General features: G+C 42.4%; 1 protein-coding gene across 7 annotated transcripts in view; it reads right to left on the bottom strand.

Annotated features, from left to right (window-relative positions):
- Positions 1-1429: 1429 nt before the first annotated feature.
- Positions 1430-26676, bottom strand: part of MYRIP (myosin VIIA and Rab interacting protein) — a 364430-nt gene continuing 339183 nt past the window's right edge. For 6 of the 7 annotated variants that reach the window (XM_074945499.1, XM_074945498.1, XM_074945501.1 and 3 more), the window contains 6 exons: positions 14932-15126; positions 8852-9013; positions 7199-7303; positions 7051-7111; positions 5635-5753; positions 1430-4222 (listed from right to left, as the gene is read on the bottom strand). In XM_074945499.1, the coding sequence (XP_074801600.1) occupies positions 4190-4222; positions 5635-5753; positions 7051-7111; positions 7199-7303; positions 8852-9013; positions 14932-15126 (675 nt within the window). In that variant the 3' untranslated portion in view covers positions 1430-4189. The remainder of the gene's footprint in view (positions 4223-5634; positions 5754-7050; positions 7112-7198; positions 7304-8851; positions 9014-14931; positions 15127-26676) is intronic. The other variant, XM_074945502.1, reaches the window with a different exon arrangement.

Here is a 26676-nt window from a genome sequence, read left to right as displayed (position 1 = left end):
GGTATGGCCCAACCTCAATGCAAGAGCTAATGGAAATGTTCAGTTCCTGATGCTAGTCTAGTTGCCAACTGCCTTACCTCTAACCCAAGCTAAGATACCTGTACCATGAGTGTAGGCAGATATGTAAATTGAGCTGGAAATCAGCTGGGATTATCCAGGGTTCTTACTATGGTCATCATCCATTTGGCTGTTAAAATAAATCCACTATCAGCCTTGGTAGCTCCTGTACCACTACAGAGAGGAAATTCAACAGCTCACGCAGATTTTGTAATAGGAGGGCAAACAGTATATCAGACCTAGCCCCAACTTGGCCTGGGACTCCCACACAAGATGAACACACGGGGTCAGATGCTCAAGATCATGCCGCTGGTCCAGGCCTGAAGAATTTAGAGTAGCACTAGCTCCTGCCCCTCAGTAAGTCATTCTGGTGGTCAGGGTTGACTGGAACTCAGCACCGCTGCACCCATGCCCCCTATTCCAAGGGCTGGAAGATGTGTACTGTATAACTGCTACTCCGGCTCTATGCCAGCCAGGGGATTCTGCTTCTGTGAGGAAAATCTCCAGATAGCTGGTTGAGGCAGTTTTTGACATGTACATATATCTTTTCTGTGAAAGCATGCTGCAGCCCTAATCTGACCGTTAATACTCACTTGAAGGAAGGCTTGTTCTCCACAGCACTGTGAATATGAGCACCACTGAGGGCGACTACATTTCCATAGCATTTTTCAAAGGAGCAGGCCAAATGCAAAGCACTCACTGCTAGGCTGCCCACAGCACAGAGATGGAAAAGTGCAAGCTATAGCAGTAAAAGCCTGAGACTGCACAATTCCAGCTGGGCGAGGAAAGTGATTCTCTTAATCATGAGGAAGATAGAGCCTGGGGTTTGGGACATTTGTTATCACTTGCAAGAATGTAGAGCAAAAAGATAAAAGCGAATGTGATCCCTGCAAGGAACCTGCCACATGCCATGAAACTTGCATTGGACAGATTAGAACAGGGCCACACAGGAAATGAAGATGCTGTATGTATTTAGAGAGGACGAAAGCCTGAGGTTACCCAACCCAGCTCTTAAACCTGCACTGACATCTATGGGAATTCTGCCAATCGATGGACTGTATTTAGCACAATGTGCATATGGTTTAGAAGGATGTAATAAATTTCTTAAAGGGCTCCCTGGCTAAATTAGTGCATTTCACACACTGGAATACCGCAGTCCTTTTTTGAGCTGCACAGCTGTGAAAGACCCAGTGGAGAAGTGGCCATTTATGTACAGCAGGTTCCTATACTGCCAGGGCGGAGCAACTACCATGGTACTCAAACGTATGGCAGTGCAGTCTGCACCTTTTCTGAGTAAAGTGCACAGAAATCCAAACAACAGGAGATTTATTTTCTTTTTCTTTATGAATCAGGTCCCTGCAAAGGCATTCTTTTTCATAAATTGCTTTTACTCTTATAATTTCTCTTAACAATAATTCCTGGTGAATACGCAGATAACAACAACAAGGCAAGCTTTACTTTCACTCAGACTTAATCAAATAGATCATTATATAGTCTTAATTTTTTTAACCATTAAAATATTTTCATTTATAAAAATTAATCTAAATATAAATATTAACACTAAAGATTGAAATCACTTGATGACAAAATAATTCTTTGTGTGCTATAACATGTTTTTTATGATTTTTTTTAAACAGTAAATTAAATTTTTGCACATATTTGGCACAAGTAAATCTGTAAAAATGCAAATACCATGTAGCGGGGCGGGGCAGGGTTTGTTTTGTTTTTTGTTTTGCAATACCTACACAATACACGTTTTTGTCAAAGAAGACTTAACATTGTAACAACAGTAGTTGCTTTTCATGCCTCTTATGGAAAACATCCTACTCCAAAGTCTGTTTTTTAAATCACACTAACAGAACAAAAGCCATTAATCTAGTAAAATTAGTCATTTCTGAATTGATATTACATACACAGTATTAGCGTATTATTAGACAAATATGTAAACCAACCACTATTAGTGACTTTTCATGACACGCATACCTGCATAAACAAAAATCTGGGAATGTATTATACACACATAGGAAAACAGTCTACTAGATGGAGACTGACAAATGTATTAGGCATCCTACTCTGTTTAATCTCCTTCACTAGATGGTGTGTGTACACACACACGCTATTTTTAAACACACTGGACCAAGTTCTGTCCTCATACTTGAACAAATTGAAGACAATGAGGATTGCATGAGAATAACACAACGCATAATTTAGCCCAGAATGACCATCCTGGGCTAGATCTTCAACCTGTGTAAATCACCATAGTTCCACTGATATCCGTGGAACTATGGGGATTTCTACCAGTAGGGGATATGGCCCTATACTTCAAAGTGGACCAAATTCTTTTCAAATAATTGGATGATCCAATTGCACTGGTGAGGAGACTTCAAATTAGGAGGGAAGTTCACACTGGAACCATTTATCTGGCTACTCTGACCGGGTCTGGGTGTGCTTGGACAAAATGGAAGCTGGATCTGAACTGCTCCTTACTTTTAGTCACGCAGAATCCAAGCCTACTGACCAGATCTTGCTAAACCAAAACGATTCCATCTCTTCGCTATACAGGCCCAAACTACCAAAATGGCTACCTCCAATGTGTGCCCAATTTTCAGTAGTGCTGGGCACCCACCGTTACTGAGGTGGACGATGGGAGCTGTGAATCCTCAGCATTTCTGACAGCCAGGCTGCTCTTCTCTAGCTAGCCTAAATGCAGATCAAGGTGCCTAAGTTAAAGCACCCAAATTTGAAAATTTTGGCCATCATTTCTTGAATCCATCAGAAGCTGTTTAATGTCCCCAACTTTTAAATTACTGCACATTTTAAAATTTATTTCTCAACATCTGTGGTTAAACAGACCAATCGCTCCTTAGGGTTCTATGCTGCCCATTAAGTAATGACCAGCACTGGTGGCCATACAAAGAGGTGCTACCCCTGGTGGAGCTTCAGGAGGCATTCTGCTTCCCGAAGCTCTTTGGGACGCCGGGAGAGCTTGTCTGCAGCTACGCTCCTGTATGGTGCACAGCTCACCACCCTCTGTGCACTGATCCTGCTCTGTGGGTCGGCAGGGAAGGGGGAAGGGCCATGGCCCCATCTCCTCTCTGCTTCCTTTTGGTTACAGGGGAGAGCAGTCCCAGCACTCCTCAGAGCAAAGGGACTGCAATTCTGAAAGGCCCTTCCATGCATCATGAAAGGGAGGGGAAGGGAGATGCCCCTCGTGTGCTGTTCCCCCTCTTAGCACCTGTATAAGGGCCTTTTATAACTAGCCCTTAATGTTGAAAAATACGTTTCAGGAAGCACTTTCTTTGAACAATATCTAACACATAGCATTGTTTTATTCTAATTTTGTAATCTTAAACATTTGATAGGGATTCATTCAGAGATGCACCTGCTGTGTGTAACAAATATTTAGGACACTGCCTAAAATGGATTATGCTTCTAAGCATAGAGGAGCAAGGTGTTGATTTTGCAATGGTTTTCAGGTGCCAAAATAATGACTCAGAATGGATCTTTTTGTAGACATGATACATGCGCGTCCCCCACCACAGTATGCTATGGTGGAACGTGCCAGCCCATCGCAAATGTAAACTGCTCCTTTAGCATCCAAACAGCCCACGTCTGGAGACAGAATAATAAGTCAGCCAAAGTTGCTCTATCAGCATACAGAGGATCTTTTAGAAAATGCCATTGGGACTGATCTACAAACACTGAACTCAGGGTCAAACGTGCCAGCAAATATGGATCACAGGTTTGTTTTTTACCTTTCTCTTCACATGAAATATTGACCAACAGTTATCGTTGAATTAAGTATACAAAAACATATCGTATTTTAAAGACAATATACTTTAGTACAATCAATGGGGGAGGGGGGGTGGAAGTGCATCTTAAAACATGGAGCCTTGCTTATGAAACTCAGTATCCTTTCTGGAGTCTCATGAGAACTTTAAGGCAGAGTTTCCATTAGCAGACCACAATGCTGGACAGCTTTCTCAGTGAGGTATCCAAACAAAGCCCTATTACTGAGGCATGGTGGGTTCTCGAGGGTCCGGTTTCTATTGGACATACACAATGGCTGTTAAATAAAGGCACTATAGTGTACAGCCTTAGGCAGTGTGTTATTGGCAGGAGTTTTGTAAGTCTAGTACATTACCGCAGATCCTATAGTTGGTTCCTAGAATGGAGAGAAAAGGAAAACATTAGCAAAATATTTCATAATGACAAAAAATGTCAAGAGTACAATGCTGATAAGGCTTTCTAAATGAAAGGGGACCATCAGTGTTTTATTACCAGGTGAAATACACCCCAAGCAGCACAAAGACTCGTAGACCATTTAAGTCCCCTCCTGATTGTTGAGATGAGCTGAGCTGCTTCTGTTGACAGTCCTTAGATTTGAACTCTGCGGGTGAAATCCCGGCCCCACTAAAGGTAACAGCAAAACTCTCATTGACTTCAATGGGGCCATGATCTCAATTTGGGTGTCTGGGGGCAAGGCGTTTTCAGCTTTTGATCCTGTTCCCCCATTGGCCTGCTAGAACATGAGATTACTGATCTTCTGGGTAAAGTCCATGGCCCATTTGTTCACACAGGGATGAAATTCACCCCTAAGTAGAGAGCCAGGACGTGATCTATGTACCACTTAACTCCCACTAAATCCCTGTGCTGAGCATTTCCCCGTAAGCAGGTGAGATATGAGGAGAGTGTCTTCTACTGTATTATATTGTGGCATTGTTGCTATCAGGGTCTGCCCCCCAAGTTTGTGCTGTGGAGCGAATGTCTATTAATTCTGCCTGTTTTGACAGGATTTTCTTTTAAATGGTTTATATTTATAATTCTATAAACACACCCAGAGAACTTGCAGTAGGAGCATGTCTATGCACATCAATGTAGGTACAGACTAGACTAGGGCTTGTCTACACTTACTGAGGGTTCCACACATGGCGATCAATGCATCGGTGGTCGATTTAGCAGGTCTTCTCTAGACCTGCCAAATTGACCGCTGATCGCTGTCCAGTCTACTCCTATACTCCACCTGAATAATAAGAAGAAGGGGAGTCAATGGGAGAGCGGCTCCCATCAACATTGCATAGTGTGGACCTCACAGTAAGTAGATCTAAGTACATGAACTTTAGCTATGTTATTCACATAGCTGAAGATGTGTAACTTAGCTCGATCTCCACCCCTTGTGTAGACAAGGCCTAAGAACTAGGAGGAGCTCCTCAAAGAGGCACAGTTCCCTGGCCACTCCCAGCTTCCTTGGGTCCAGCGTATTCCGCCCCCCCAGATTCTTGGCCAGCTACTATAACTGGCGAGAGGGAGGGTGGAGCTAAGGCCTCTCCTTGCCCATTTGCTCTTACTGGGGAGTATCTTATGAGCAGCTCCTTCTCTTCTCCTCCTCTCTTCCCCAGCCACCATGTCCAAAAGTGCAATCTGAATAGCTCTTCTGGCTGAGCAAGGGAGTGAAAGGAGCCTTAGTCTCATATGCAGTGAGTAAGGACTAGGGACAATCTAGCCTTAAATGAATAATCCCTCTCTCCATATTTCCTGCTCTTAACAGTTTTAACAAGGTCTGTTCTCAGATGTTACCATCAAGTCCTTGGCAGTGCTTTTTCTCTCTTTAGTTCTTTGTGTTAGAGATCCTTGGAGCATAAAGTTTCTGTTAAATGTTCTAACAGTAGTAACTGGAGAAGCATCAATATTTTCACCTGGGAGGGAAAAAATGGGAACATCCTTTATGTGACAACTTGAACCAAACAACAGACTTGAAAAAGCAAATCTTCTAGCTCTTTAGAGACTTAAACCTAAATTTTGAGGAAAGTTAGGTTTACTTTAAATGGAAACGGGAAGACTGTGATATTGTAAGAGAGGTTTTTGAAATTATGAGAAAGCCTGGTTCACTACCAAGTGACTTCACTTCCATCAATGGAGTTACACTGGCATAAGATTAGAGTAAAGCAGTGGTGAATCGGGTCCAGAAGTTGTCTGAGATAGGTATTTTCATACCACTGAAGAGTTACAAAAATTGGAAGGCACACACTGAAAAATTAGGAAACTTGGAGTAAACAGGATCTATCTCATGAAAATGTTCATAGGCGTACACTAAATCACCAGATAATGTCACTAAGCCAAAAGTTATAGATGAATTCAAGAGATACATTTCTTAAGATGATTTTGTGGCGTGACACTGGGATGAAGGTAAATCAATGAGACAGGCATGTTAGCTGGGCAGCTTCACCCTGTCCCTAAAACTTTTTACGGCCTCCAGCCTGGATTCAGCAAGGCACTTAAAAAGGTGCTTAAATTAAGCTCACATTTAAATGTTTTATTAAAGAGTGCTTTGCTGGATTCAGGCCTTAATTAAGCTTTTCCATGTGTACATAGTAAACTCTAATCAAGTGCATTGACCCTCCGGAAACTAGAAATATTTTTAAGACAAGAAATGGGATCTGCTGTCTATGGCACGGGTGCCTTCCAGACACGTGGCTCCACTTAATCCCAGAATAATGCTTTGAACTACAATTGTCTATTGCTAACTAGCAGAGCTGGTGCTTGGCATAAGCAGATTAAGCAATTGTTTAGGGCCCGAGCAGCTCAAGGCCCCCCCCCACCCCCCCGCTTGTTATTGCATGTTATGTGGGGGGCCCCCCAATGGGCTAGCACCATCTCTGCTAATTAGCACGCTGTGATTGCTCTGACTGCTGATTCTAATCTTCACTCACTCCAAAATACCCTTTTTTGGGGATCTTTTTAGGTCACACAGCCATCATTTCTTATTTGCCTTAGCCAATCTTCTGCTCTTGTCCCTATTGACGTATGGCAGCAAATTAAATCAAAGCACCTTCCAAAGGGCCCAATCAGTATTTGATTTTATGTACATATAGCTCTCGGGTACCGTTTATTCTCACTGTATTCACTTGGTAATTTAATTCCCCTTAGCTGCCCTCTTTAGGGCAGAAAGAGAACATAATAAATAAAATGAGTTGAATGAATTTTTTGGTGCACCTTTTACCGGTGGAGCTGGAAGCTTTCTCCTCTGCTGTCTTGATGTGTCTATTGTTTGCATCTGTGAAAAACACACAGGTTTTACTAAGCTTTAATACAGAGAAAAGCAGGGTCTCCCCCCAGGCAAAACTGCATAATGTTGTGGCACCTGGTTCATTTGCTTCTGATCCCTTTTTCTTGTCAGGTGAACACATGGAGCCACGTTCAAGCCCGCAACACTGAGAGCTGAAATTCTGCTCTCGATATCTGAAATCTTAAAGCAAAACAATAAATTAAAAAGAAACGAGGGGAGGGAGAAGTTTCAAAATTACTGTAAACACCACTAGTTAACGGCAAAAGGAACTCATGCTCACATCCTCATCAATCAGAAATATAAAGAAAGAGACAATTGATTTCTTCTGTAACTCTGAAAGACAATCTAATTGAGACATTTTGGACTGCTGTGTTCTTTAGTCCTGAGTGCCAAAGGGAACATTCACATATTAGGAAAGATGATTCCTCATTACATGGAGTAAACGAATGATCTCGTGGCACTGTACTCACATTCTCTATGACTATGGACACTTTGCTACATTTGAAAAATATCCAGTACCCAATGACTCACAGCTGTGTAATTCTAACTTCATTCAAGTTGTGTTTTAAAAAGTTATGCTTAAAGCACTATATTTTATTATGCATTTGCTATTTCACATTGGTTCTCATTTCTTTGAGCACAGAACAGTGGTTTCTTTGTAACACCGAAATCTTCTACCTTAAACGTTCTGTAATTTATACTTTAAATACCTCAGCAAAGACATGTTATTAAACAAAGCAAGCAAGCAAACAGCTAAGTAAGTAAGCCTTTGGGGAGAAAGCAGGCTGAATTGGAGACAGAGGAAACAAATTACGCAAAAGTGACAGAACTGATAGAGAAACGAGAAAACAGCCAGACAGATAACATGTGCAGGGGCACACTGATGATAGATGAGAATCTGAGTTGCCAATACTGCGGGGAAGATATTTTCACTAGGATCGATTGCTTTTTAACTGTTTTAAGTACAAACTTATTTTCCTTCGACATCTGGTATGGCAGTCTTTTTTCCCATTTACATTTTACCATAAACTAATGATTTGAGCCAATACAAAGAAAACACCATCCTTCGTTTTAAAGCTACTCAAGTAGTTAGGACAAATCCTGAGGTCTTAGTCCTTACACAAGCAGCTGCTGCTGAATGACGTCAATGTAAGCTTGCCTGTAAAAAAAAAATTGAGTAAAGACCGCAGAATGTGCCACCCAGTATATACTGGCACAGGTCAGAAGTTTGTTCGGAACAGAGATGGTAAAATCAGCACGGGCATGTGGCTGCAGTTCTCTCATTCTGGTCTATGACCACCACCCGATTTAGCTTACTGCACACAGTCCAGCGTCTTTGCTGAATTGGAAGATGTACAGCAGGCTGCCAATGGAACCTGGGCATGAATCAGCACCTCTTGACGTTAATGGGTGTTTTGCCAACCAACTTCAGTAACAGCAGGATTAGAGCCAACATAGCTGGTCCAAAAGAAGGAGATTTCTCCTGCATATCTATTTGTGATGAAATATGGCCCAAGCAACACCCCCCCCCCAGCTGCTGTTATATGGATGTATATTTTTGGATTATTAAAAGTGAAGTCCAGCTAATAAATCCATGTGGGTACAGGCAGAATCTGTGTGACAGTGGGTGATGAGGGTGGATCGGTGAAATATTAATAGATAAGGGCTAAGCACGACAGTACAATACTGTATTGCCCCTCGACATCGGAAGGCAGTGAAGTTCCTCACCTGAAGCTCTGCATGATGAACTTGTGCTGCTGCTGTGGCTACCTGATCCTCCAGCTCAGCTAGTTCCGATTCCGCTGTAACACTGTTGATTTTGCGTGCTGCAGCCTCTAATTCATTCAGCTGGCCCTCTAAGCCGTACACAGTACCAGCTGTCAGGTACACCTAAGGATCCAGATCATGGCACGGAGTAAGTCAGTTTGGTTTTTATTCGTGGTGTAACTCAAAGAGGCCACAGGCTATTGGCAGCAGCAGATGAAAGCCCAAAATCCCAAGAGCCCCAAAATCTCTGCCCGCACTACCGTTGCTATGAAATAGATCTGGTTGGAAATTTATTTTCCCCCTATGGAAAATTTCAACTTTTCAGTGACAAATCAAAAATTGAAAACGTTAGACTGAAAATGAAAATTTTGAATTGGAAACGCCTCCACGGTGCCTCCTGGGAGTTGTATATTTGGATACCTGATGACCCCATTTTTCTCTATGTGCAAGGCTACGTAGCCAGCCTGCATCTCCAATTATGCAACACAGTTTCCCCATTTGCCAAGCCACCACGGGGCACCTTAGAAGTCCTGGCTGTGGTGGATCATGGGAGATGTAGTCTGGCTGGGGAATCTGGCCCCTGGAGGAGAATGGGGGCAGGAGCCAGCCAAACTACAACTCCCATGAAGCACTACAGTGGTGTTTTGAAATAGAAATATTTTCAGCCAAAAACTGAAAACATTATGGTTTTCAGGTGTTCAGTTTTTTGATTAAAAGTTGAAATTTTAGCACAGATTGACAATTTAGTAAAAAGTTTTGTTTAATCAAAACCCCAATTTTCTGTCAAAAGCAGTTTAGGTGGAGAACTTCCAACCAGCCCTACTATGAAATAACATTATCTATATATTTAAATTTAAAATAAAAATGCCTCTACACAAAGTCAAGGCAGTCTGACAATTAAAATTCCACATAGGAATAATCAACTCAGCAGAATATCAACACTTAGACCCAGTAAAATAAATTAACTTGATAATTAATCAAACCGATCCCCCCACACCATGCAAAATTCATATCTTCATCCCCCTCCACAAGCCTTTGCAAATAGATGGGTTTTGCAGTGTGTCTTGAGGGTCAACCAATTAAGCTATTTGGGTACAAAGTGGGAAGGGCAAATTCCATAGTTAAGGGGCCCCTTCAGAGAACATTCTGCTAGCAGCTCCCTCTCTTCTGTAACATGGGGAGTCCCGGGTCAAGTGTCCTTTTTGACTAAAGCAGTGGCAAGGGAGAGGGGAAGATTCTCAAGTGGGCCAGCCCCAATTTATGGTAAGCTTTTTATCTTAAATCTAATACCTTGCATTACACCTGGAGAACAAGAGGCAGCCAGTGCCAATTCTAGGACACTGGTGTCATGTGTTCCCATCGAAACACACCACTTGCTAAGCAGGTTGCCACATTTTGCACTAGCTTCAGTTTTTGAATGAGTCTCAGGAGCACCCCCATGTACAATGAATTAGCAGTCTGACTGTGGGGAGATAAAGGCATGGATAATTTGTCCTTAGTTATAAAATGTTTGGGATAAATAAATGTATCACTACAATTCTGTCAGAACTAATTTTTAAAAGAATCTCCCCTGCACAGCAATCTCAGCTAGGTAGAAATCACTAATAGACAGTTTATTTCCTAGCCAACTATTCAGAGCGATCAACCACAGTACATAGTGGTCTATTTACCTTCTTTCATCTTACTCAGAGAACCAAGTCTGTTGTCAAGTGGTTGGGTTTTCTTGATAGGACACGTGCATCTACCGCTTAGTGCTCTGCCTAAATGTCTGCCAGTCCACGTGACAGTACTGCATCTTCTACCCATTCCCTAAATAATCAGCACACAATCCCAGCAGCCACTGTTGCTGCACAGTGGAAGGAAACTAAAGAATGCTGCCAAGTATTTCACCACGCCCAAATGATCACAGTGTTACAAAAACACCGGGAGTGAAAAATATGGTGCAGCTGGCTTCTGGGTCCCACAGCTGAGCACTGTGCACGCAGGGAGAAGAACCTCCAGCAGAAACCCCACTCCTCCTCACAGTAGCATCACTCCCTCACACTCTCCCAACCCAGCAGCAACAGTGCCAGCCTGTGTTCCAAATCCCACAACCCTTTCATACAGTCGGGTGGGATACAATTTTGGGGCCCTTTTGTGGGTCATCATGGACCAAAAGCGCTGGAGAACCACTTCATTAGACTTATCGTTTCCTAACTATGTGAACTAGATTGTGTTTTCCTTAAATCAAAATCATTTACAACCCCCCAAATAAAAATAAATGGGGCATCTTGAATTGGTTGCTATAGAGCAGTGGGTTTTCAGCCTTCTTTTTCATTTGCGAACTCCTAAAATATTTCAAATGGAGACCCCTTTGGAAATCTTAGACATAGTCTGTGGACCCTGGGGGTCCACAGACCACAGGTTGAAAACCATTGTTCTATGGTAACGACAACTGTCACGGACCCCTTAGACGTAGTCTGAGGACCCCAGTGGTCTGTGGACCACAGGTTGAAAACTACGGTCTTCAGAGTATAAACCCCTATTGTATTTTTTTACACATATGTGACAGTGCTGATAAGCTAATACACTTTGTCTTGTACTAAGTGAATGACAAGTTTTAGCATGGAGGATAAATCCTTTATTAAGGTGGTTTGCTGCAAAGAAGTGGCCTTCCTTGACATCTTGGCTGAAGCACTTAAGACATAAAAGGATGAAGAAAAGATGAACATTCTGAACATTAAACAAGAATTTCCATGCTTTAGTGGGTTTTTAAAAAGTTCTTTCATTTCAAAGCAGTTTCTTTGTGGTGCAACATTTGCGGCACAGTATTTTAGATTAAAAAGCGACTCTGTATCAGCCTTCTTTTCTGCTAAATACAGCCATGCCGCTCACAAGAGGAGAAAGAGGAAAAAGGAAATGTTTAATCAGCCAACCCTTCAGAAAACTGAAGAAAAGATTCATTTAAATGTTATGGCAAAGTTCAACGTACAACAGGTTACATTTTTCACAAGGGAAAAGTGCTTACGGAAAACAGAACTGCTTGGAAAACATTTTTCAAAGTTTTCCTAACTCCTCCACCCTCAACTTTTGTTGAAATTTCATTTCACTGCAGATTTTCCAGTCAGCTCTAACGGGGAGAGTTTCAAAGTCACAGAGAGTAGACAGGCACCCAAACCCCATTCATTTTCAATCGGAGTTGGGGCGAACTCCTCTTTGTGCCTTTGAAAATCTCCCACTAAATTATTTATCTATAAATTTAAATGCATGAGCCAAACTCAGCTATAAGTGAGTGGTGTGCAGCTCCGACTGAAGCACATGTGAGGTTGTTCCCATGTATCCGGCAGAAAAGTGTGCCCTTTATTCTCCCCTTTGATTCATACTCATAATTCCCAGTAATTGTTAAGGAGAGTTACTCGTGATGGATAACATCCTGAAGTCTCTTCTCAGGCCCAGATCCTGTGCAGAGGGAATCCTGTGTGTGCAGATCTGCCCCCAGCTACACTTGAGGAGATGGAGCAGCTGACTTCGTGGCACCAGTCCTGGATTTGCCAATGGCTCTTCACAAGTACACATGAGGTGTGAAAACCTGGCCCGTTGAAGCCAATGGAAGTTTAGACACTGACTTCCATGAGCCAGGATTTCACGTGGAGAGGGGGAAGATGAACTGAGGCTGAGAGTGGGGATAATGTGCATCATCCCCCCTTGCAGCCTGCATGGCTTTTGCAGGAAATCTAAATCAGGCTGAGATTGTATGCCTCTCCTGTGGAGCCACTCTGTGCTGGGGAACCCCTGTTAGAGGGAAATTCTGGGGAGTGCTGCAAGCGTGGGCAAGCTCTGGCATTGTGACTGGAGTTGTACTGCCACAGAGTAGGAAAGCCACAGCCGATGTGAATGCACAAGGCCCTGTGCCCCAATGGATCCCAAAGACCCATGTGGATTGGGGGGGATCCTCTCGGAATTTAAGGATGGAGGTCACTGTTTATTCCTTGGCAGGTGGGTAGGGAGCAAAAGAACGGGGAGGAAATCTTTTAAACTGGCCTCCTCTTCGGGTGCCTCTTGTGACCTGGGGCAATCTGGCTTTCAGTTTTCACTCTGTTCTCATTCTCCCGGTCATTAGGGCTTCACACAGGCACAGGGGTCAGCCTACTAGAGGATCCCAGTGCAGGACTAAGGCTTAAATCATTAAATATTTCAAGTGACTAAAACATCTACATTGCCTGACACTCTAAACTTGCTACTTCATTACACTGATTAATGCACTACAAAATCAATTGGACACTGGAAACGTCGGCATCTCTGTTACACATGCTGTAGTTTGGTTTAATTTTCTGGTATCCTTTCAAATGTGTTCAAACTAAGAAGTACGGCAGGGGTGAAATTCACAAAAGACAACCATGAGGCTCTTTACACCACCGAAGTTCCAGGATTGGGCTGCACAGGGGGAGCAACGACACATGGGCCTGGTTCACCATGGAGGAGATGTTCACGCCAACCTCAACACATCGGATGAGGGGCATGTTTGCACTGTGGTTGGAAGCAAGCTGCCTACTTGCGATAGCAGGGCTTGAGCCAGTAGAACTTGAGCTAGTGCACTCATAATAGCAATATGGACCTTCTGGCTCGCACTGGAGCTTGGGCTCTGAAACCTAAGGGGTCGCAGAACATCTGCCCGAGCCGGAATGTCCACACAGCTGTATTGGCGCACCATTGTGGCCCTGCTAACCCAAATCTGTATACCCAGGCTGCGAAGCTCACTCCCAGCTGCAGTACAGACATATCCATAGATGGCAGCAGTTGCAGCAAGGTGGGGAACCAGTCTGGGGAATGGGTCATGGGATCTGGTGAGCTCAGTATCCTTTGTAAGTGATGCTAATGGGCAGAACATTGACAAGAATAGCAATTAGGGGGAATGGAGTAAAACACCAAAGCCCTGGTGGCCTGGTCCCAGACCAGAAGGTGGGTGATAGATTTAACTTTTAGTCCAGATTTATTTTTATTATTTGTATTATCAGGACATCGAGTCCCAACCCTGGACCAGGATCCCATTGTGTTAGGTGCTGTACAAACATATACCAAAAAGACAATGCCTGCCCCAAAGAACTTACAGTCTAATGTGGATGAAGTGAATTCACCCACTGGGAGGAGCTTCTTTCTTTATGGGTTTTCAGACAGAGTAAAACAGGTGTCTATTTCCTTTAATTGTTATAATGGGAGAGTTGGGATTCCTATTACACTTTAAAAGTCATTAAAGAAGAGAAAATACAGTAGTTTAAATATCAGCTAAGTAAGACTCAGGAGAAGACGGAGAGGCATGAAAGAACTATTATTTCATTCAGGATACACCAGAACGTTTAGTTATTGATGACTTACAAAAAGGTAAATTCTTCCTTGGATGACGACGGGTGGCACCTGCTCATTCAAAAGGGCAGAGGAATTTGATTCTTCTGAGGAAATGGGTTTTTTTAGGACTAATTTATGGTTTTCCAGTCTGCTCTATGTAATGGTGCAGTACATAGCTGCACAACCCCAGAAGCAGCGCTGGGGTGCCACAGCTGTCCATTTCCCCTTACTCCAGGCCCTTATCAGATCAGACTGGTGTGTTGGGGGTGGAGGTGGAATCAAGGCTACTCTTACTCCTTGCCTGCCTGCATAGGTTCCTGCTTACCCTTTGTACCCTGACTTGATGTCCAAGGGGGTTGTGCAGGGACATAGAGGTATTTTGCTTCTCAGTAAGCCACTCCACAGTTGTACACGTCAGGCCACCACTTGACTGTAAGGGATTAAGTTTCTTTTTTCGAGTAAGATAATTTTACAACAGCTATAAAACCCAACAGATGTTCAGTTTGCTCCTATTATTATGAATGTTTCCCAAATGGAATAAAAAAAATAAAAATAAAAAACAGTTGATGATCCTTTCAAAACAAGTTTTTTTTAAAAAAAAGCAAAAAATTAATACGAAAACTCAACATGCTATTGCTTAGGTCAAAACATACCACATGCCACTTTTTTCCCCTAAAGAAGGCAATTTCCTATATTTGACATTGATATCGTACTCTTACATTTTCTTCCAAGGTGGTGAGCTGCTCATCGAGTCTGACAGGGTCTGTACCTAGTGGAAATGCCCCTCTCCCTCTGTCACGAGTATCTGCTGGGAAATCACAGGGACTGGTGGATTCTGCTATCAGTTCCTCTGTGGCATTGATGACTTTTAGGACCTCTGTAGATATGTTGCAGAGAGAGACAGCAGAGTACTTCTGTTTTGTTACAAGAGTAGATAGGGATAAACAACAGCATTATGTTAGGACGGAGATATAATTATGGTAAGAGTCTCTTATCTGTAACTTTATTTTAAACATGCCTTCTAAAAGAATACCTAGGCGGTTCATATGAACAAAGAGGTTAAGCCATGTACTTTAAATAGTCAAACACACACACACACACAAAACAACTCTTCCTAGTTTAGGGCTCAAATGACAAGGACCAAACTCTATCCCCAAATGTGAACAACATACAACACTCCCTTTGAAATCAATGGGAGCTGAATGAGCCTATTTGGTGGCAGAATTTATAACCAGATTTTAAAAACATGCCCCCACACAGGTTACATACCTGCAAATAACTGGGATCATTAATTTATGGGCCCAGAGGAGGATATATAAACATCTGTCTTACTGTACCCACAAATGAGGAAGTGCCATCCTTACTTGACTATTAAAATAATAGGTTTCTAGGGGCTGTTTCTCATTATTTGTCAGCCTTCCAAAAAAGAGGCTGAATTAAGGACACTTTAAAAATCAGCATCAAAATGTTTGTCTGCTTCCTATATTTACTAACTAAATGACTTTAACTAACATGGAAAATTGTGTACCCTCTCCAACCCTGTTCTACCGAGCCCTGTTTCTACAGTCAATGGACCTTATTCTTATATTGGTTTTAGACCAGGGTAACTTCTTTGACAACAATAAAGTTACACCTGATTTACACCAGGATGTGACGATAATTAAGTCAGGTGAGGACAGGAACTAAATCTGATATTATAAATGCGTAGGGCTTGATCTAAAGTTCACTGAACTAAATGCAGATAGTCCCACTGACATCACATGGAAGCACATGGGCATACTTCAGCGCAACTACTCACAGTAGTAAGTGTTTGAAGGGTCAGCCCTTAAATGTAATTTTTAATTCCCAATCCTGCAAACATTATGCATGTGTGTGATGGGACTCCTCGTGTGTAAATTTACCCACATGCAAAGTGTCTGTAGGATAAGAACTAAGGACGGTTAGATAGCGGTAGTATTTAATCCATTGACTTTACAGTTATTAATGTGTTTCCACGACTGTCATTTATTAAACGTAAGTCACATTAAACTTTCACATTCAATGGGGAACAGCAGAAATAATTTTCTTTTGTTTCCCACGAACTCTGGTGCAGTTATGTTACAGTAACTTTTATGGTATTACTTTTTTGCTAAATTAGCTGTACATTTTTTAAAAAAAGCACACATCATGTCAGATGAGCCCATTATTGAAAACTTGCTCTTTTTTCAGAGCATGTATGGATTCATCCCTTGTACACACACATTAAGTCAGCCTTAGTTCTGTTATTCAGTTAAATTACAAGGAAAAAAAGCCTGAGAGAGAAGAGAAGGAGAACAGAAGCAAAGCCAGTTTGTTAACGGGTCACAGGTCTGCAGGTTGTCAGGGAGGCGAGAGAGAGAGAGTCATTAACAAGCAGGATAAAGGACTCTCTGTACAGAGCGGAAATACTTGAATCACAAAGAGTTATCTACCTCTCTTAAGATTCTAGTGTTTTTTCCATTTATTTTTGGAAGTGCCAATTAGGTTAAAATAGATCAATAATAATGTAGGAGGGAGGAGGAAATCAATGTTACTTTGCTTTCATTATATGCCTTCACAAGCACCTTTTCTTGTTCTATCCTATCAATTAAGACAAAAAGGTATTCTGGATAGATGTCTTGAATTTTCATCAAAGTATACAGCTTTGACATATGTTCCAAGGAATTGAAGATCTGAATTCAGTGTTTATTTCTTCATGAAATCTGTAGCACTTACTGCTATTATGGATCATTTACAAAATTCCATCTCTTTAGAGTTTTTCAGTCTAAGTTTCTGAGAGCATGTCTACATGGGGATATAGTGACCAGAACAGCTATTCTGCAATAGCTCTTCTGGAATAGCTCCCTGTGTGGCCATGTGGCCGACTTTCCGAAGTGCCGGGGGGGGTGCTTGACCCCCAGCTCTGCCCCAGGCCCTGCCCGCAACTCCACCCAAAGCCCCACCCTGCCTCTTCCCACCCAGTTCCACCCCTTCCCCGAGCGTGGCACGTCCTCGCTCCTTCCCCCTCCCTCCCAGTCTCCCTGCATGCTGTGAAACAGCTGATTGCGGCAGGCGGGAGATGCGGGAAGGGAAGGGGAAGCGCTGATCGGTGGGGCCGCCGATGGGCAGGAGGCACTGGGGAGAGTGGGGGGGAGCTGATAGGGGGGCTGCCAGTGGGTGCTGAGTACCCACCATTTTTTCCCCATGGGTGCTCCAGCTCCAGAGCACCCACGGATTTGGCGCCTATGACACTATTACATAATTATAATAAAAGTGCCTTTTTCTCATTTACCTTAATCTGTTTCCAAAGTGTATTAGGCTAAATTGGAAAAAGGCACTCTTATTGTGGAATAATGTTGGGTCGCCCTCAAAGTTATATAAGTACGATAGAATTATAATTATGTAGTAGTAGAAATAAAGATAGACAAAAGAGTATATAGGTATTGTAAAAAGGTATGAACATCAGTTCCATGCTGTTGAATTTCACTCTGTAACAAATGCAAGGCCAAAGTGCTAATTATTTCAGGCCGGTACAGGACAAAGAGTCTGTGCTGGAAAGTGATAAGAACTTTGAGGAAACAATGCTGTTCTTTAAAACAACACCCTGATGCTCTTCCCCCGCGGGGGCCCCTTGTCATGCCTATGTAAATCTTGGTATCCAAAGAGGAAAAAATAGATAGTGGGATAAAACTTGTTAAATGAATCAAGAGTCATAGATTGTGTTGTTAAGTAAAAGAATGAATGATGAGTGCATGGAATTGAGAGCCTGAAGTAGGGAAATAATTGGTTAGTAAATGGTGCCAACCTAATCCTAAGAATTTCAACCTTGGTATCGATGGGCCGAAGAATATTCAAAGTGGAGATAACTGGATGACCCCCAGAGGGCGAACCGGAATCCACCCAAAACGCATCAAGGAAAAACAAGAAGATAACACCTAGCCATCACGGAGCTGTCATGGATGTACCACCTGCTGATTGAGCTGATTGATGGTCATCTCAATTGTAAATTCAGCATGATGAAGCAACTTCCATAGACTTGTACTGAACCAGAGACCTATAAAAATTGGGTCCAGGGACTGTGTTCTTTGAGTCTGGTTCTACGACCACCCTCCAGGAGCATCGGATGCGCATCTGACAATGTCTCGGCTCCACTCTCGTGTCCAGGCCATGTGGCCAGAGACTGGGCACGAGCAACGTCTAGGCTGGTAATTATAACAACCTTTTTGCAGAACCTGTGTGTGAATGTCTGTGTGTGTGAATGGATCTATACAGAAATTGCATATAGGAATATTTTGTTGTATTTACAATAAACGCAGCAATTTGCCTGGTCCCTCTTACAAGATCCTGCTGGTATCGTTTTTATTAGTGTAACAATAAGAGTATCCAAGACAGGCCCTAAGAAATCAAGATTTGTTCAGTACATTACTGACCCCAAAAAAAGTTAAAGGAAAGAGAGAATCATTTTAGGATTTTCTAGACTTCTGAGGAAAGTTTTTACTGGCAGCTGTAGCTCTGCTGCTTTTTAAAATTGTAGATTTGCCCCCAAATCAGTATATCCAAAGGAGCAACAAATCCTGGAAACTGGCTTGAAAGTAGTTCTGAATGTCTAGGCTGTGTGACAGAGTCTGTGAACGTATCCTGAGAATACAGTAGATGGACACAGGAGTAATAGATTCTGTGACTTCCTATTTTTTCCTTTTGGAGCTCCTGGAGAATCTACTCCTGTCGAATAAGAAAGCTTCAGTGTTTGATTCCAAAGAAATGATTACATGTAAACAAAAATTGGTTTCCCTTTCAATTTTAATATTTCTGATTATTACAGTCTCTAAAAGTTTTCAAAAACAATCATTAAATTCAGAGTCTAAACGTCTGGAAAATGTCCCAGTGAAGGGCATTTACAACTCACCTTTCTCCTGGCTTGCATTTTGAAGAAAATTGACGGTTAGGTTTAGTAATTGCCAAACAGAGACACCACAGCTAAATTTTAGGGAGTTTAGGGTCCCCTGTGAGCTCTTAGGCCCAAACTGGAAATGCTCCCTGCTTGATCACATTTTTCCTCCATTTTTTGGGAGCATCTACAGAGCTGGTCAAAATGATTCCAGTTTCAAAATTTCAAGTTTCCAAAATCGGGGTTGGGAAGGGACGGGTGAATGCCCCAAAAATTCTTTTGTGAAAATGGTCATGACTTTTTATTCCTAGTTTTTCGACCTGCTGTTATGTATGAATAGGAGTTTCTGGGGCTTTCTCCGGGCAGCTGCAGGAGATGGGCATCAGGAGGCAGCCTTGAAACCCTGCAGGGCTCCCTGGAGCTGGAACGGACTGTAGCTGGGAAGAGTGGAAGGCAACTCTAAATCTCATGTTAATGAGGGTCAAGTCACACACGAGTATCCGCCCCCCACCAAAATATTAACAAGGGAAGAGACACCCCTGAGATCCAGAGATAAACAGACAAGGGATTCAGGGTCCCTCACCTCTCTTGAGATCTACCTGCCTGGGATTGCTGATCCTGGATGCTAACAACTCTATCTATCACTCTCTTTAAAACATCTCTGTATAAGAGGAAGTCAAAGCAAGAGGGAGCAGGGAGGGCAAAGTCCTATTTTAATTAATGGTGCAGATATCCTATCAATTTTGATGGGACCATATCTACAAGAAAGAAAAAATAATCATACAATTACAGTTCACAGAATGATGCTATCATCAGTGAGGGCCATTTACTGTCCTCAACCAGCAGAAGAAACAGCGATGTCAATGGGAGTTCCATTCATGGGCTGTGTAATGGCAATATTATTCTCAAGCTAGCAGGACAGTGTATTACGGAAACATCATTCAAAGTTCCATCGTTAAGGTTGCGTTAAAGTTTGCACTTGAAGCAGGGATTCAATCTCTTTTTTTATATATGAAAAGTACAGAGTATCCTCCTTAAAATTGCAGTACTTCCCTTTGGACACAGAACAAATATCCTGATTATTAAGGAAGCTGACAGGAGCAGCAGCTGCTTGATGAAGGCCTTGATCCTGCAAACATTTGAGCATGTGCGACACTTAAAAACATGTGAATAGTCTCACTGAAATCAATAGTAGTAGTAATGTATGTAAAAGAAAGCACATTCATATGAGTTTTTACAGGACCAAGGCCTGACACTGCTGATCTCATAAAGTCTGATCCAAAGGCCACTGAAGTCAAGGAGTGTCTTTACATGGGCTTCATTGGGTTTGGATCATGCCTTCATAGATTGTAAGCTTCTAGGGGCTGGGACCATATCTTCATAAAGTTTGTAAAGTGCCTATCAATCTCGACTCAATCCTGATCTGGGGATTTCTATGCACTAATGTGATAACAGACTGTTCACTAACATCATGACAAGAAAGGCTATTGTTTATAACATTATATTTACACTTGGCTGAGGATTTTACTAAGGAAGAGAAAGATGTCTGAGCAGTACACAGAATCCTCAAACACTGCATGATCCCTGGACACACTGGGCCAGATCCTCAATGGAGCTACACTGATTTACGCCAGCAGAGAATCTGGACTGCAGTCACCTATGTCTATACTAAGAGTGAATATTTTAGGGGTATCTATGAGATTAGTTTTCTTTGTAAAAAAAATATTTAAAAGCTATGGGACACAATAACAATCTCCTAAAATTCATAGACACATACCCAGCAAAGGCATGTTTGTAGGTGGACATTTCAAACTGATAAAATGCTCTCTTGGCTGACGTTTGTTATATGCCTCATTCAGCGTGCCACTGGAAGAAGGGTCATCATTACCTCCTACAGGTGATTCAAAAAGACAGCCATCACACCATGATAAAGTCTCTCACATCTGCCTTGTCTCATAGTCAAATAACTAATATGGATGAGCCAGACGTGTAGGCAATCTGTATTACAAATATCTAGCGCAGAACAACTAAACACGACCGTGCTTTGGAAGCACTGGGCCAGATTCTGATCTCAGCTATACTGGTATAAATCTGGAGTAACACCACTGATTTCAATGGTGTTCAATGGAATTACTCTGAAATTTAACATATGTACTTGAAATCAGGATCTGCTACAGTGAGTTTGAGATAATTTAAGACAATGGAAGCAGGGGGGAAAATTACAGGCCTTGAATATTCTTTTGCTGTAATTAATGTAATGTAATTTACAATATTGCAACTCTTTATTGTGTTTTTAAATGTATATCAAGGGCACTCAGAGCTCTGGATGGATGTTCATTGGTGAGGAGTTTTAAATTTAATGATATAATACTATATATATATATATATATATATATATATATATATATATATAAACAAACAATAGAATCAGCATCTAAATCTTAGGCCATTTTTCATCCTTCTTTCAATTTGCAGCAACAGACACAGAAAAGGCTCCCTGTATATTAAATACAATTTTTCAATAGGGTAGGTAGCTCTTGTTAAGTTTTCATTATTTTTTTCTTTCTCCTGTACTGTGCTTTGTTTTATTCTAAAGGTTTGCTCCAGTTAGATGGTGTCTCACTTTATTCACAAAATGTGTACTATGGGGTGGGAAATTGTCACATAGTAGAGGCAGGAGCTAGGGACATCAGGGAGCACATGCCGCTACAAGAGAAGTGCTTTATTAGAAATAACCCAGGAGTGACACCGATAGACAACACTACTTCTGGGTATAATGTGACTTACAGTATTAGCCCTTCAAGTAAATCTCAGCAAATTTCCAGCAAATCTCAACTCTGAGCTTCAGAAGCACCCTTCCTGAACTTTACCACTTCTAATACATGTTAATATCAAAAAGAAAATGTGGTCTAACTATAATCTTGAACTCAGAGGCACCGACTTCCCCAGTTCCTGGGTGGTGCTCGACCCCCTGCTCTGCCCCAGGCCCTGGCCCCACTCCATTCCTTCCCCCAACCAAACCCTGCCTCTTCCTGCCCCTGCTCCGCCTCTTCCCGCCCCCTCCCTGCCCCCACTTCTCCCCCAGCTGCTCCTCCTGCATGCCGCTGAACAGCTGATCGCCACAGGCGGGAGGCCCGGGGAGGGAGGGAGAGGAGCTGATAGGGGGCTGCCGGTGGATGCTGAGCACCCGCTGTTTTTTTTTCCATGTGTGCTCCAGCCCTGGAGCACGCACGGAGTCGGCGCCTATGCTTTAACTAAAGGACAAATTAGACTACCTGAACCTCTGAGCCTGGCGAGAGGATTATTCTACCCCAAAGTCATTTGACTTTCTAGTAATACTCTGAGATTCTTTCTTCTCTGGCTCTTCATGTTTTCTTTTCCTTGGCTTTAGACCTGGCCTTTTCCTGTTGTTTGACTTTAGGCTTGTCCTTTTCCCCATTCTTCTCTTTCACTTTCTACTAGTCATTTTAGACTTGGGCCTTTTTGCTGCTCTTTTTTTAAAACTTGGGATTTGTCCTCTTTCAATCCTTGGGTTTCAGGATCCTCCTTTTATTCTTTTTTTTTTCTTCTTCATTTTTGTCTGATTTTTGCCTTGCTTTCTCCATCCTCAAGGTCTGTAACAGCTCTTCTCTCATCATACAGAAATCACCAATGGCAGCTCTAAAGCTCTCATTACAACTTTGGTCATTTACCACATGACTCCTGGGTCTGTGGAAAGGAAGCTCAATTTTCCTGACCTCAATAACCGCAGTTTGCAAACTCTATAGCAAGCCAGATTTTTAAAACCCCAGAGGGGGATGAAAATTATTGCCTGGAGCTTCCAATTTGTGTCTAGCCAATGAGTTCGCTCAGCTTTCATCTGCCACAAAGTTCCATGATGTTTCAGGTTTCAGTCTGTTTGGCTAGTGTCAAAGATCTATGTGGCGATCTTTTACATTTCTTGCTGTCTCCTCTACAGAGCTACCATCCTAATCATCAGTAAACTGCTCCTCACTAGGATATGACAGCAGAGAAGATGGGACATCATTGTCAGTCCTGCCTCAAGAAGACATTGTCAGTCTTGCCTCATCTACAGTGAACAATTCTCCAGATTATATCGCCTCCCCTTTTTCTGTCCCCTCTCCCCCCTGCACTGTGGATTGCTTCCAATTTACAAGACAGTTTACGTTGGAAGAGGCTTTTCCTTTGCTTTCTCTCCTCTCCCTCCCCCAACTAATGGGACAGTTAGAATGCTTTCAAAACATACTATCTTGACCTTTCTTTTCAGAAGTGCCACACTGTGAAATTCTGTAGCACAGCATTGGCTTCCTGGGTAAAAGCTAATAAATAATGGAAACAAACCAGCAGTACCACCACAAATGTATCATTAGGACAAAAAATTAGGACAAAACCAAAATGGTGCCACGATCCAGACAGCTGTGAGCCAGCAAGCACGCAAATCCTCACTTATGTTCCAGCTGTGTACCAGCTGTGTCAGGTTTTCTCGTCCAGAACTTACATACATTCAGGACATCTTCATGTACTTATGTACATTATGATTGGTGGCTCTTAAAGTGCTGTGCATTTTTTGCACTAATCTTTTGCCCTTGTTTTCTTTATATTTTGACCCAGCTGCTAGTATTTGTTCAATTTGCTACCATACTGTCACTGTCAGAGGTGAGGGCACAATCTTCAGCCTCCAATACAAACATCTCTCCTTCAACCAACATCACCGCTGTGATTTGCGATACAACTGAGGAAATTTCACATCAACATTATGCTCAAGAAAGGGACAAAGAAAGAAAGATTCCATCACTAATGGCCCTGACAGTATTGATCAGATTCTTCATCACTGTTAGCGCAAACATTACCAGCTTCATTCTCGAGTTGCTTCATCACGCTCTCTGCAGTGTGGCTGTTCTTTGATGAATATCTGTTGTCTTAAAACTTTTCCTTCTCCAAAAATTATTTCATAGGGTGTGTAATCTCCTTGGGATTTAGAGAGCATGGCCCCTTTAAAACCTTGTCCTGAGGTAGGGGAAGTGCTGTTTTTTCCAGGGGGAAGAGAGTAGGGAAAGGGAGAGCAACAGGATGTGTGTGTCTGAAGTTCCAGACAAAAGGGCCTACAGGGAGCAGGCCCTCACATAGGGAAGTAGCTGAGAACTAGCACAAAGCAGGGGAGGGACAGAGCGGCCAGCCAGGGACATCCCAGGACAGGAGCCAGGAAGGAATCACCAGAGAAGGACAAAGTGGAGCCAGATCCAGTCACACTGTCACCCAGAGCTGTATGGATGAGTACCGAGGCTCGTGACTTTGCAATGGGAATATGGACGAAGGTTGTAGCTTTGCAATGGGAATATGGAGGGAGGTTGAGTGAAGAGGTTGTCTCTCTGTGTAGGTTTGCAGCAAGTGGCAGAAGAGGGCACCGGGGGGGTTAGTTGGGGAAAGTTTACTGGCGCTGAAGATGACCAGGAGCACCCAAGACTCACAGCCAGACTGGAACTCTGCCCAGGACTCCGGAACTCTGGGTCTAGACGCATTGCTTGGCATCTACCCTTGTATATTGTGGAACCACCGGGAACGTGGGTCCTTGTGTTGGATGCAACCCTGTTTTATTGCTCCCCCTATCTTCTTTCCCTGTTCATATTTCCCTTTCCTATATTCATTGTACTGATCCGACGTGCTTACTCCCGGGGGTTTGGAACAGGTGCTTCTGGGGTAAAAGGGAGTTTCTCTGTTGCACTCCTGCATGTGCCTCTTCTTGGCTGGAGCTGCCAGCAGAGTGGACTTCATCTTGGTCATAAGGACGCTAAAGTTACATGGGGTCATAGATTCCAAAGCCAGAAGGGACCAGAGTGATCATCTAGTTAGACCTTATATATAACAGGCCACAGAACTTCCTCAAAATAATTCCTAGAACAGATCTTTTGAAAAACATCCAATCTTGATTTTAAAATTGCCAATGAATGATAATCCACCACTGATTCTAATGGTTAATTGCACTTACCTTTACCCTTATTTCCTGTCTGAATTTTTCTACCTTCAAATTCCAGACATTGGATCACATTATAGTGTTCTCTGATAGACCGAAGAGCCCACTAGCAAATATTTGTTCCCTACGTAGATACTTATACACTCTGATAATCACCCCATAGCCTTCTCTTTGTTAAGCGAAACAGATTGAGCTCCTGGAGTCTATCGCTATAAGGCAGGTTTTCTAATCCGTTAATAATTCTTGTGGCTCTTTTCTGAACCCTCTCCAATTTATCAACATCCTTCTTGAATTGTGGGCAACAGAACTGGACACAATATTCCAGCAGTGATCACACCAGTGCCAAATACAGAGATAAAATAACCTCTCTACTCATACTCAAAATTCCCCTGCCCTTTTGGCCATGGAGTCACACTGGCAGCTCATATTCAGCTGATAATCTACCATGACCCCCAAATCTTTTTCAGAGTCACTGCTTCCCAGGATAGAGTCCCCCATCCTGTAAGTATGGCCTGCATTCCTTGTTCTTAGAGGTATACATTTACATTTAGTTGTACTAAAACATGTTGTTTGCTTGTTCCCAGCTTACCATGCAATCCAGATTGCTCCTTGTCAGTGACCTGTCCTCCTCGTTATTTACCATTCCTGCAATTTTTGAGTCATCTGTAAACTTTATCTGTTATGATTCTCTGTTTCTTCCAGATCACTGGAAAAATGTTAAAACAGCACAGGGCCAATTCTTGCAGGCCCCCACTAGAAACACACTTGCTCAATGATGATTCCGCATTTACAATTACATTTGGAGACCTATCAGTTTACCCGTTTTTAATCCATTTAACATGTGCCATGTTAATTTTATATCATTCTAGTTTTTTAATCAAAATGTTGTGTGGTACCAAGTCAAAGTACATTTCATCAACACTACTGCCTTTATCAACCAAACTTGTAATCTCACCAAAAAAAGATATCAAGTTAGTTTGACAGGATCTATTTTCCATATACCTGAGTCACCTGCTGAGAGGATAAGATTCACTCCAGGTTTTACACAAAGATGTGTGGAGCTCATTCCACAGCCTGACTAGATCCCCAAGAAAGCTCTATCTTCTGCACAGACAAGCTTTGCCTTTGTGGTGGACAGCTCCACTGTGTTTGAGGAACAGAGTTGTTCACCATAGTCCTCATCTGGAGCTTCAGGTGATCTTTTAGGTATCCTGGGCCCAGATCATTTTGTGCCATGAAGAGAAACACAGAAATCTTGAATTTGACTGAATATTCTATGGGAAGCCAATGTGGAGTGCAGAGGACAGTGTAATGTGCTCACGGTAGCCTGTGCTGTTAAAGGGATGCACTGCCACCAAAGTGTGAGAATTCTGGCTTTGTTTTAGCATCAGTAATTTCTTCCCCAAGGAAAGCTGAACGCTCATTTAGCAGCAGAAGACAGAATTATCTTTGATAATGTTCTATTCCACTGATATTCTCCAATATACAGTTAAGTTAGAGAAACTTTAGTCTTCCTTTTGAACTGTGCTGATACTTCTCTGTATTAGACATTATTTTTTTGTAATGAAATTAAATCCCTTTCCCAATATAAACACTGAAGTTACTATT

This window comes from Natator depressus, chromosome 2 (assembly GCF_965152275.1).
Source record: "Natator depressus isolate rNatDep1 chromosome 2, rNatDep2.hap1, whole genome shotgun sequence".
Taxonomy (NCBI): Eukaryota; Metazoa; Chordata; order Testudines; family Cheloniidae; genus Natator; species Natator depressus.
Note: the sequence above shows the minus strand (reverse complement) of the source record. Positions and strands in the feature narration are given on the sequence as shown.